Source organism: Strongylocentrotus purpuratus, unplaced genomic scaffold, assembly GCF_000002235.5.
Source record: "Strongylocentrotus purpuratus isolate Spur 01 unplaced genomic scaffold, Spur_5.0 spur5_scaffold_9, whole genome shotgun sequence".
Classification (NCBI taxonomy): Eukaryota; Metazoa; Echinodermata; class Echinoidea; order Camarodonta; family Strongylocentrotidae; genus Strongylocentrotus; species Strongylocentrotus purpuratus.
Genome location: NW_022145615.1, coordinates 20,844,147 through 20,857,472, shown reverse-complemented (window position 1 = coordinate 20,857,472; position 13,326 = coordinate 20,844,147). Strand labels below are relative to the sequence as shown.

Below are 13,326 nucleotides of genomic sequence, written 5' to 3'. Positions count from 1 at the left end.
TGAACAGTTTTATGTTCACTGTCTTTTTCAGGGATACAAGACGCTGTAAAGTTAAACTGTATTTAAAAACTGCATTTTAAAAAGGTCTTTAACACAAGATATGGCTGTCTACATGGATCGCAACACAATATCATCTCATGCAACTTTTTTTCTTTTTCTTTTGATTGTGATCAGGATCGGTCACATCAAGCAGACTGTTGGTCTGTACTCTGAGGCAGTGGCGGACTATCAGATAATCCTCGGGAAAACACCGGACTACGTGCCAGCACTGAGTGGTAGGTTGATCAGATATTTGTAATTTTAATTGTAATTGATCTTTATTTCATTCATCATAAAAACATTATACAAAACATTTAAAATACAAAACATAGCGTACAAGTTTGAGAGAAATATTTACAATAGAATACAACATCAGCAAAAATGTCATATGAATGTGGAGACAGCTAGGAAATCCAAAGGCTTTATTGGTGCTGTATGCTTATTTGATCCTGTATGTTTGATAAACGAAGGGTAGTTTCAGTCAGAAGCTCTTCACATTGAATACAAAATTGTGAAAGTGGCTACTTCAAGTAGAAAAACAAAGTTTTTGGACTGAAAAAAGAAACAGAAAACATTTGAGTAACAGATGAAGGAGAGAGTAAGTAGTGATGGATAATATTGAGTTATGTTGTTCTGTTGGAATTTTGCATTGGCAATTTAACTCTTTCATGTCATGACGGAAAACTGTTCTCATAGTTTTGAGCAGTACAATATCATATAGCTGGAAAGTAGCTTAAAAGATGACAAATTTTCAGTTGTTTCTGATGGCATTAATGCACATAGATGAGGATCACAGAGTTCAAATGGTAGATTTTATGGATTTCCTGATTATTTGTTATCCTTTTTGAAGCCAAACTCAACTGCCAGAGTGCATGTACTTGAGAAATTTAGTTACAGTCCTCCCTCTAATCTGAAGCCTCTCGCCTTTTAAGGTATTACATCCTTCACACTTCACAATGTGTTTATTCACATGTACTCATGTAGTTTTTGTGAAATGAATAGACTTGATTTAATTTAATTTGATTAAATCATTTGTGGTTTACCCTCCTACCTTTTTGTGTGATATTTACTAGTACATTCAGAGTCCTTTAGAGTCAATGCCAATCCCATAATTGTTAAAATGTGCCATTGATTGAATGAATGAATAATAATCCATTTTGTATCATCTTATTCAGGCCAGGGTGAGACATATATCTTGATGGCCAAGGCAGCTTTGTTTGACTTCTTCAACGCAAGAGCTGTCTCCTACATCCAGAATGCCATCACTGTCTTGACAAGGTAGGTACATGTACAATGAACCTACAGCAAGTTATCTGCATGGTCGTTAATGGCTGTATAGGCGCATTCAGAGAAGAGGCAGTAAATAACTTGAGAGAAAAAAAAGCACTGTCACAGAATTAAGTGACAAATGTTTAGTGTTGTTCACATTTATGTATGTTGTAACACATAGACATAGATTGGTGAGTGTACAAAGGGGACATTTTTGGGGTAGCTACATATATGCTCTTTACCCCTGAAGATATTAAATCTTGTGATTCATTTATACACAAAGGTTTGCTGTTTCAAAATAATTCAGAGTAGTTACCACATTCAGGCAAAGTAGCCTTTATCGTAAAAAATATTAGCATTTTGAAATTGTTACTTGTGTGTTAAAAAGATCACATAATCATGGTGGCTCAGTGGTAGAGCAGAAATCTTGTAACCGGGAGGTCCCGGTTCAAAACCAAGTCGATGCGCTTGTGCCTTTTGGTAAGGCATTAATCCTCATTACCAAGTCCCTCGGAGAGAACTTAAAGCCCTCGGTCCCCTGGTTGCTTCCTTACAAGCATGTACATGCTTTTTTAGCAGTTAGGAAAAACAATCATCAACCTCATCAACGACATCCTCTCCATCCAACCTAGAGAGGGCTTTATGTAGGTATATTGCTAAATTAAGTGCTAATATTCCTATTTGCCAAGAAATAACGAAATGAAAAGAGGGAGCTACTTATTTCTACAGTTTCCAGTAGCTTCTATCAAAGCTTTCCAACACTGTTTCATCTGTGTTTAATGTTGTATAGATTATGATCTCGGAATACCATACAAGAATGGCTACAAACCTTGCGTAGTCATCTTTACTTTTACCTGTACATTTACTGAATGTCCCATGCATTCATTTCTCTGTACTATTTTCCTTCTCCAGAGCCGTCCTTCTCCGTCCTGACCTGTGTAGCTTGTGGAAGCTCCTTGGGGATGCCTGCACCCTGATAGCTCCTCTACATGACAATCTCATCAGGTAGGGAGAGAAATATGAGATGAAGATTAGCATCATTTTAATATTTCTGGTTTTGTATGTCTTTTCGTCTTGTACTCAGAGTAATTTGCAAGGATGACAGAATGAAATCAGATGTTTCTTGCGATTTAGTCTGATGAGTGCAAGACAAGATGCTATAGTATGTCTGTATTTGTTGCTATTCTTATCATTTAGAATAAACTCTATGAATGATTGAGCTTTCTATACAGTAGCTCCACTACCAGATTTACTGAAGCTTTTCATCTTAGTTGCACTCGTCAGAGCAATTCACAAGGATGACAGAATGAAATAAGACATTTCTTGCGATTTACTCTGATGAGTGCCAGACAAAAAACTGCAGTATGTCTGTATTTGTTGCTATTCTCTGACTTTGTGGAACCAAAGTCAGGTTCATGAAAGTAGAGGGCAAGAAGCATTGCAACAAGTTGAGTTCTGTACAAGATACCACTACACTAGTTGCCAGTTCACAATAAACCCCTCATTTAATACTTATATACCTCTAAGTTTTTCTCTTCCTACAATTTATTTCAGGATCTCAGTGAACGGTGCTCTGACTTGTGGTGATGAGAAGATATGTGAAACTTTGGGCAAAGGAGAACTGCTGGCACTGGGTGGAAGGTGAGTTTGTCTCAAATATAAAATATCAATGATACCTGAGTATACACGTAGTTCAAGTTCACTTTTATGGCTGGTTGCAATGAAACAATGAAAGCATTGAGTCCAAATAATTGCTCAATTGTGAGTTCAAAGTTGGTTAATATTCTGAAAATTATTATGAATGTAACTTTAAAAGCCTGCCTTCCTATTCTAAGCTGACATTGTCACAACTTTTATACAGATATCCTTGAATACCGGTAGACTATTCATAAGAGGGAATAGACTGAGTTTTCAATTGTTGTCATCTCTAAGTGGGCACACACTCCTCGGATAGGACGTTAAATGGGGGTCCTGTGTAGAGGAGAGTCACCAACTTTGCATGTTAAGAACCCACTGCATTATTCGTATAAGTGTAGGGGGAAACCCCGGTGTAGTGGTCTAAGTGCACAATCCGGTATACCAGTACACCCAGATGGACCTTGTGGGAGATTAACCCTGTGCTAAACAAGTTATCCAATAAAGTCTACTACTATTACTTCTTTTTAAATATTAGAGTACATTTAGCTATTCCATTGATTGTTCAACTATTTAAAAAATATTTTTCAATATGCATAAAATAATTGGATTATACCCAGTGTTTGTGTTAAATTTATATGAAGAAGATAATTCAACATTTTGACCTGTGTTTCCATCAAACAGGTGTTTTGGTCGGGCTGTGCAGAGACAGAAGGATCGTGCTAGCTTGTGGCATGACCTGGGCATGAACTACTTCCGGCAGCACCAGTACAGTCAAGATGCAAAGATGGTCCAAAAAGCCATGCAGGTACTGTATAGCAGAAGATTTGATAAACAATGTGTCAATCACACATTTCACTCTAAGTCTGTAGATAATTCGATCATGACATTTGCTGTAGCCACCAGGTTTTAAATGCTTGAAATTTAGGTTATTGGTCATATTCATGCACAAGAAGAAATGTTTGTGAAATACAATATAAACACCAGGGACCCGTTTCACAAAGCATTTTTTCAATGACAAAATGACACAAATCAGTGACAAATCTGCTGATAACTAATCAGAAGCAAGGATTTCACTAGCTTATAACAAAAACTGTCGTTTGTCACTGGTGACAAGTTTTGTGAAATGGGGGCCCTGATTGCTGGTTAATTTGGGTGGCATCTAGTGAGATCTTATTCTTGGGCTTGATTTCTTTTGTTCTGTTGTCACTAGACCAGTTCCCTTTAACAATGGGCACTGGAGTTAATACTGGCACAGAAGGTTTGGTCTTGATGTCATTGATTAAACCATTTTAATGCAACCAGTTCTGCAAGAGATATCAAGTCCTCAGTCTTGATGTAAAAGTCAAATTTCTTTTCTCTGATTATTTAAATTAGTCTAGCTTTCGAAGAGGGTCTAGATAATCATTAACCATGAATAATATCTTGATTTTTTTTTCTTTCTGATTTTGTTTATTCCTCCTAATTTGTGTAGTTTATCCAAAAAGCAATCAAGTTAGATGAGTCAAACCACTTGCACTGGACAGCCTTGGGTGTCGTCGCTGCATCTAAAGGTTAGTAGATACCAGAATCTTTCTAAAAGTGTACAGATCACCTGAAATTAATTTGTGTACAGATAGATGTTTAAAATCAAACTCAGAAAAACTTAACCTGACTGTCTATAGGCTAACGGTTAAGAAGTATGAAGAAAACAAAATCAAACAATAAAAAAAAACCCTTCGCATCAAAGCCAATTAACTTTGACTTGCATTGCGCAGAGGTGTTTTTCTAGTTGAGTGCGTATGGATGTGTTGACTAGTCTACTCACAAGTCCATTTTTTGTCAATAGAGAGTATATATAAACTCGGAATCCTGTATCTCTCTATAGAAAATTTGGAACTCATATCTTTAATAACGTGAAGCGGTGTGGAAGCCTTACCATACAGTGTGAATAATTGTTTGATGAATGTTACACTTTAAATTTGTTAAACTTCTTGCCATAAATATTTGTTTTGGATGATTTTAATCCCAAGTATATGTATTTCTTTTTTTCATCTTGAAAACAATGCAATAGATATTTCTAAAAGATAATGATCTCATGCCCAAAAAGGAAATCTTTAGAACAATTTTAAAAGAGAGAACTTGTAAGCAAATTTGATTTAGTGTATATGATACATGTGTATATACAGTGAAACCTGTCTATAAAGACCACCTAAGGGAGACAAGAAAAGTGGTTTTTATAGGCAGGTGGTCTTTATGTACAGGTTCCTTTTAATACTACATGATTCAATGAGAAACCATTTTTAAGGTAAACAAAAAATGTGGTCTTTGTAGACAGGTGGTCGTTAAAGCAGGTTTGACTGTATCTATTCATTTTCAGCTTTTGATGACCCAAGACTTGCCCAGCATGCCTTCATCAAGTCCATACAACTAGAAGCAAAGGTAGGATTTTTAACCTTATATTATTTGTGTACTGTACATTGTAAGTTTAAAGTAAGCATTCATTGAAAATTACAAGTATGGCCAATGATTCTTCACTAGAAACCAGGAATTATGAGACATTCTGACCTCCTGTACCTTTAACTAGCCTGTTATCTAAATTCAGTACATGAATTTGATCCTGAAACACTTATAAATCTCGAACCAATCTGCAGCTCATATGATAAGATGAAGAAAATTAAAAATTGTCTTTCTCAGGTTAACATTCATTGGATACCCAGACATGCAGATCTTTGCAAATAACCAAAGATCTTACAAATTTCGCAACATTTAACAGATTAAAATTGGTCTGTCATGGACTCCTGTGAAATAAAATAAATATGCGTGGTAATTACCTATGTATTTTGTCACTATCCAGATATCATTGAAATATTCCAGATTTGAATTTCATTCTTGTGTTTGTTCATCGCAGAATGTTGTAGCATGGACCAACCTGGGCACACTGTACCTCACCAACGGGAATCTAAAGCTGGCTAACCAAGCCTTCGCTGTCTCACAGTCTCTCGAACCCAATCATGTTCAGTGCTGGATCGGACAGGTACTTCTGTAATGTTCAAATCTGTACTAAAAACGCACCTCTTTGGCCTTAATTATTTAGCTTGAACTGTTTTCTGTCCTTACTTACGTTTTTTTGTTTTGACCATGTTAGCTATCTTGTTATTGTGTTAGTTTCTATGTTAAGTTAGTCATTTTAGTAGGTGTAAGATTTGTATATTTTTCTTTGTTTATTCCTTTTGTATGATTATATTTCTTGTAAGTCATGCTTTTACAGCGCATAGAGAAACTTTGTTTATTATGCACATTCACTGTTGCAGCAGCTAAGGAGTGGAATAAAGTTCCCTCCAGTATAAAAGCTGCTCTATCAGAGGATGTTTTTAAGAAACTCCTTAAAACCTCCTTATTTCCTACTTGATTCGCTATTATTTTTGTTTGTTCAATGTTATGTTAAGATTTGTGGTGATATTGTTATATTGCATATTATTGTAAGCGCTGTGATATAGTGTTCTATGAATAGCGTAGCTAAATGCCTAATAATAATAATAATAATAATTATGCGCTTTATAAATATTGTATTAGGCATTTTTGGTTTGACACTTTATCTGGAAGCCTTTTCCTTTTTTATGATTATGAAGACATTTAATAAAAACCTATTGGTAGCGTCCAAGTCCAAGTAAGAGCAGTTATCACCTATTGCCTGAAAGGCGATGCTCACTTCTTTGATGAAATCAAGTTTGACCTTGTAATCTTGTTCCATTTGTAGAGAGCACACATCACCTAGAAGATTTGGCATGAAAGCCCTCAATGAGAATCTAAAAATTGGACTTTCTGGAAATGTTTCACTTTATGTTATCTTGGTACTCAGTCAGCTTCAGACAGATTTGGGTTCTTATAATTCTAAATGTTGAATGGAATATTGAACCCTTTTACCAGTAAGAAAATTTGTAATCCTGACTCTCTCTCTCTCTCTTGTTCAGGGTCTGGTTGCTGAGACGTTAGGCAGGCAGGAAGCAATAGATCTCTACAGGCACACCACAGAGTTGACAACCCATGTGAGTGATACGAGACCGAGATATCCATTGAAAAGGATATTCTGTCATATTTTACTGAACATTTGACAGTTTGCTAGTTTAAAGATGTTTTGGAAAAGGAAAGTTGATCATTCCTGATTATAACTTTAGAAGATTTTATCAGCCGTTTAAAAAAAAATTTCATCGAATTTATCTCCTCTATAAAATGTGAATACATGTATATTAAGCTATGTTCTTAGCCTAAGAATGCAGCTTTATGTTCAAATGGTGGTATTAAACAGCATTGGCACTGTCCTTATAGTACCATTTACCCACCTTGCTACTCTTAACACTAACCTTCCGTAGGCTGTATGTAAGTTCACACTTTTCACTCACAATTTACTCGTCAGTGGCAGGGGCATTGTTAGATGTATTTTCAGTGGGAGGGGGACGTCAGATCAAGGAACTAATATTGACCTATGCAATACATCCGAATTTTAAAAATTTGCAAACATAAGAAAATGTTTGATTAGCGATGTCCCATTGCCCTGGGTTTATTTTAGACTGTACATGCTGTAACATGTACCTGGACATTATTTTTTTTTTTTTAATGGAATAGGTGGAAAGTGGCCTTGGTTATGCTGATTTGGTATGTAGTGCACTCCTAGACCCGTCACTAGACAAGGATTCTGAGCTGTATCGATACAACGTCATTCAGATGGGTGCTGTGCCTGCTGCTGCTGCAGCTGTAGGGAAAGTGGCAGGTGCGTGTACAATTAAATATATATAGAGAGAGAGAGATGAAGAGAGACAGTAAGATATATATAAAAAAAGAGGGAGAGGTAGTAAGATATATATATATATAGAGAGAGAGATGGGGAGAGACAGTGAGATATATATAGAGAGAGAGAGGGAGGGAGAGACAGGGAAATATATAAAGCAAGAGAGGTAGAGATAGTGAGAGATATAGAGAGAGAGAGGGAGAGAGAGAGAGTGAAATATAGAGAGAGAGACAGGGAGATATATATATAGAGAGAGAGAGAGAGAGAGAGAGAGAGGGAGAGATAGTTAGATACAGAGAAAGAGGGAGGGAGAGACAGATATATAGAGAGAGAGAGAGAGGGGGAGAGAGAAAGAGATAGAGAGAGAGACATACACTCACTTCAAACATCTGTAGGTTGATATATGTAAATCAATGTAAGAAGTCATTTAAATTAATGGAATACACCTTACTGTTATTGCTTTATATATTCAGTTTAGAATTATTTGCATTTAACTAGGTTTTAGAGGAAACGGACAAATATATTAAGTAAAGATTTTAATCAATATGCCTACTTCTTGAATCATTATCATGCATGTTCGTGCATATGATGTAATTATTCTAGTTCAACTTGATTTGCCTACTACAAACAAATATCACAGGTGACGTTCTGTCCATCTCTGTATAGGTATATGTATGTATTTCTATCTCATTATCTTATTCCTCTCTCTCTCTCTCTCTCTCTCTCTCTTCCTCCCCCTCTCTCTTCCTCCCCCTCTCTCTCTTTATCTTTCTCTTCCTCCCTCGATCTCTCTGTCATGATCACCTCCTCGCTCAATCACAGATCGTCTGCAGGTGAGCGGAGAGGCCCATACGCTGCATGGACTCTTGCAAGAAAGACAGGGTCTACACAGGGCTTCGGAAGAATCCTATAAGCAGTAAGTCTCCATAGGGAATTTTCTACATGTAAACCCAGTCTCATCTTGGATATGTAGTCAAAGGTTTAAAGGTCTTTACAGTAATGTTTTTTCCCATGGATAACCACTCAACTCAGATGTAACGACATATGGATTCAGGGCAAAGCAGCCTTTATCGTCAAAATATTAGCATTAAAAATTGTTACCAGTGTGTTAAAAAACATCACATAATCACAATAGCTCAGTGGTAGAGCAGTGGTCGCGTAATTGGGAGGTTTAGGGTTCTAAACCAAGTCAATTTGATGAGGCATTGATCCGCATTACCAAGTCCCCTGGAAAGGACTTAAACCCATCGGTCCGCTGATTTGCTACATGTAATACTTTTCAAGCATACAAGCAAGCAAGTGCTCTCTTTGCAGTCAGGTTTTCAAAAAAACACTAAAACAAACTGAATCATTTACATTTTCAGGGCTCTCCATGTGTTGAAGAACCAAGGAGATGAGAAACAGATCAACATTGCCTTGTCTAACCATGGTAGAGCATTGAGGTAAGTGGAAACGAGTCATTCCTTCACTCAAACCCCTAATACCTGTACACAACATCATCATACATTTATTTTTTTAATTCTACCATTGATGTATTCCATGTCCATTTACATGAACCTGTAAAGCCACCTTTTTCTTCTGTAGACATGTCTTTATTTGTGAATATGTCATAGCAAATCTAATAAATGAATGTAAAGTTTATTTATGAATATGTAAGAAAAAATTTCCCTTTGAAGATACCGTATATATAGATATTTCTGTATGATGGAGCTACAGCTATAAAGACAGATTGTCTTGTGAAGAAGTAATGTGCTGTCATCATTGGTTTATTAGCATTCTTTGAAACACAGAGGACTGCATTAAAATTGTCATCTCCCATCACACTCTCTGTATATATATAAGTTTCTCTTCTTTTCTTTGTGTGATTCTTTTCCTTCCATTATTTTATGTAGCAGACTGATTCTGATGGAACCAAAAGAAATCACTATGAAATTTTGATTTTTTTTTTTTTTTTTTTTTTTTTTTTTTTTTTTTTTTTTTTTTTTGTTGTTGTTGTTGATTTTTTTGTTGTTGATTAATTTTGTTCTTCCCTATTATTTCATGTTGCAGACTCATGCTGCAGACAAAAAGAAATCTCCATGAGATTTCAATTATCAAATTAATTTTTGTTTAATAAGAATAAAAGTGCTTGAATCCTTCTATCCTCCAGCTCCATTGGTAAGGCAGAGGAGGCTAGAGATACCCTTCGTTCTATCAGTCCTCTGGTAGAGATCCAAGACATCCTGCAGCTGGCTCTGGCCCTCTATCAGAACAAGGAGTGGCAAGAGGCCTATATGGGTAATCTTCAATATCCCTGTTTTATCATTTGCTTGCCCCTTTCATGCTTTTCTGTAGTTACATGTTAAAACTTTTGTCTGCCTTGAGCTTTCATTAATTTAAAGCTTTGACTCTTACATGTTTATAATCCAACATTTATTTTTATAATGGTTTACCGCATAGCATGAACATAAATTTCCTCCTTTGTTTTGTGATATGTGTATATATGTATGTGATAAGAAAATATGTGAAAAACATTAATTCAAAACCCTGGGAGGTTATTATATTATAGAATGCCATTCATGCATGTACTTCTATTTTGCCAAATTAAATAATCTCTTTATTATCTGTTTGAGCAAAAGAACAACAAAGAGAAAGAAAAATATGGCACACATTCTGAACTTCCCAATGATATTTTTTCTGTTTTAACATATAAAGCTAACCTTCTAAATGACTGCAAGATTGTTAGAGAATCCAATGTTCAAAACATTAAAAACATTACACCCATAGCAACCACAGCAAACATCACATCTAAAACTGTCACTGAAAAAAGAGCACAATAAACAATATTTTGGGATTATCCTGCCAAGCTACTAGCACGGCTTCAGTTATTTCACAGTATTTTCACAAAAATTTACATCAAGAAATGTGTAGATAACAATGTTTGAATGTACACTCAACATTTTAAACTTCTTTGAAATTAATCATATGAATCTAACGTCCTTCCCTAAGCCTAACTTAGCCCAGGGTTAACACAAAAGACAGAGATAAAACTATGGAAGTGCAAAACTCAGGAAAACACCCTATGGCTACTGGTATCTTAAATTTTGTAATGCTGGCAAATACATATATTTGGTGTAGTGTCACCTTAGTCATCTTATAGTTTACAAGGGATTTTGGTATTTGCTATTCTTCATATCGTTGGTCTTCTGTATATTTTCTCTTGATTCATTGTTATTTACCTTCTTGTTTTTCTTCATCTATTTCTCTTCTTGCCTCAATCAGCTTATGAGCAAGCCTTGCAGTTAGTTTCATCTGATTGTGAGAGATCTCAGATCCTGACAGCTCTCGCCATGGTATCCTGCCAGTCTGGAGACCTAGCCAACGCTAAGACCTTGCTCTTCCAAAGGTAATATTTTTTTTAAAAATTTATTGAAATGTATTTAATCAGGGCTGTGTCTCACGAAACCGTCTTAAGTACAAGTCCAATGACATCCCATTAAAATGAGTGTATTAAGTTTAACACGCATTTCAATGGGATGTTGCTGAACTTGTACTTATGACGGTTTCGTGAGACCCAGCCCAGGATAACAAGAATCAGATATACATTGTAGATTTAAAATCTGTTTTACATCATGGTCCTGAAAAATATTGAAATTCTTTTATCTGCTATATATTGAAATTCTTTTATAAGCCCAAGAATGCTAAACAGTATCTTCAAATATGTATGATTCACAGCTCAATGTAAACAGCATACATGTCATGGAAGTATGATGACCTCTGACCACCTGATGGAATACGTTTTTTTTTCTTCTTTTCCGAGTATACAACTGAGGTCTCAACCTCCAAGGGCTAGTATCTCTCTGTGCATTGGGGCTAAAGACTTTGGGTATTACCCTGACCAATGTAGCCCTAGCTAACATTGTGCCTTACTTACCTTTGTATTTGTTACACATTTTTCGGCCACATACAAGCAAGGGCTAGTTGCTCTGTATGTCCAGGGCCCATCTTACAAAGAGTTGCGATTGGTTCAAATCAATCGTAAGTCCTCCAATCAATTGCAAGTCTGCAGTCTCCTACCTCTGATGTACATAGTTGCGATTGATATCAATTCTTTGTAAGACGGGTCCCAGGAGTTACAGACACAGGATGTAATCTTAACCAACACAGCCCTCGCCAACCTGGTACCTCTGATGTAACTTTGTTTGTTCTGCACTTAGTTCCCAGCTGTCTTTACCATGCCATCAATTAACAGTGTCCCTTTGTGCTTGTGGGCTACAGACCCAGGATATAATTCTGTCCATTTATTACAGATTTAGCTGACTACACTGTTGCTCATAAAGTTGGTTAACATTTTGTCACAACTAAACGTACAATAAATAAGACTTTTTTCAAGATTCAAAGATTCAAATGAGGTTTTATTCACGACTTCTCAAAAAGTCCAAAGACTAAAAATGCAAGTTTACATCAAACATACAATCAAATAAAAAAAAAGCATTTATGTTTACATGTTTTTTTATCATATCTATGGTGTATACAACCATGATGTTTAATAGATCTATTCCTTCAGGTTATATTTCAGTGAAATTAACCTACGATTTCCCTTTGCAAAGGGTTGTACCAAGGCAAAAACGAAAGAGGGGTATGGAAACAGCAAAACTAAGGGTTTTGTTGCAATTTTCAAAATTGGTTGGCATAACAGATAACAAATGTTGAAATGTATTGTATAATAATAATAATAATAATAAATTACATTTATAAAGCGCTTAATATGTTTCTAAGCGCTTAACAAAGCAAGGTCCAACATAAAATAAACATACCGGTACAGCAATAAAAATACATAATTCTAATAATAACATTACAGATAATTAAAAACTTACTTAAACAAAACTGCCCTATAAATTACTATTAAACAAAAAATTCTTCCAACTTGCCTTAAAAGACTCTACAGATGGGAATTGACGAATAATAATTCGTAAACTGTTCCATAATTTAGGGGCTGCAATAGCAAAAGTATGATCTCTGTAACGGGTATTGGTTCGGGGACCAGGGGCGTATTGGAAATTAGCATGTGTAGTTGACCGTAATGAACGTGATGGAACAATAGGTTTGAGAAGGTCGTTTAAATATGAGGGAGCATAACCATGTTTAATTTTGAATACTAGCTAACAAAAGAATCTTAAATGAATGCGAGTTAAAAAAGGAAGCCAATGAAGAGATCTAAGAATAGGAGTTGCGTGTTCATATTTTCTGGTTTTGGTAATGAGACGGGCTGCCATGTTCTGAATAAGTTGGAGTGGAGAAATGGTGGAATTGGATAAGCCAAAGTACAATCCGTTACAATAATCTAAATGAGAAGTCACAAAAGCGTGGATCAATCATTCTGTAGACTGTCTGTCCAAATATTTTCGAAGTTTACTAATCCTGGAGATACCAAAGGCAGCCATCCGACAAGTATTCCTGATGTGTCGTTTCATATTCAGTACATTATCAACAGTGACGTCGAGGTTACGAACGACTTTTGAAGGTACGATTTCAACGCCAGCAGCGTCCAAGCACGGCAGACTGCTAAAAACTTCTAAACTGTGATGTGATGTGTAGTACCTCAGTCTTAGATTGATTTAACTTGAGTTTATTCG

At 35.9% G+C, this 13,326-nt stretch overlaps 1 protein-coding gene across 1 annotated transcript in view; it reads left to right on the top strand.

Annotated features, from left to right (window-relative positions):
- Nucleotides 1–13,326, top strand: part of LOC577162 (tetratricopeptide repeat protein 37) — a 41,978-nt gene that overhangs the window by 15,944 nt on the left and 12,708 nt on the right. Inside the window, exons 20-33 of the mRNA XM_030976927.1 lie at nucleotides 175–275; nucleotides 1,215–1,317; nucleotides 2,221–2,313; nucleotides 2,863–2,949; nucleotides 3,628–3,751; nucleotides 4,418–4,496; nucleotides 5,303–5,364; nucleotides 5,834–5,959; nucleotides 6,897–6,971; nucleotides 7,549–7,693; nucleotides 8,534–8,627; nucleotides 9,076–9,153; nucleotides 9,861–9,988; nucleotides 10,973–11,096. Of these exons, the coding sequence (XP_030832787.1) occupies nucleotides 175–275; nucleotides 1,215–1,317; nucleotides 2,221–2,313; nucleotides 2,863–2,949; nucleotides 3,628–3,751; nucleotides 4,418–4,496; nucleotides 5,303–5,364; nucleotides 5,834–5,959; nucleotides 6,897–6,971; nucleotides 7,549–7,693; nucleotides 8,534–8,627; nucleotides 9,076–9,153; nucleotides 9,861–9,988; nucleotides 10,973–11,096 (1,419 nt within the window). The remainder of the gene's footprint in view (nucleotides 1–174; nucleotides 276–1,214; nucleotides 1,318–2,220; nucleotides 2,314–2,862; nucleotides 2,950–3,627; nucleotides 3,752–4,417; nucleotides 4,497–5,302; nucleotides 5,365–5,833; nucleotides 5,960–6,896; nucleotides 6,972–7,548; nucleotides 7,694–8,533; nucleotides 8,628–9,075; nucleotides 9,154–9,860; nucleotides 9,989–10,972; nucleotides 11,097–13,326) is intronic.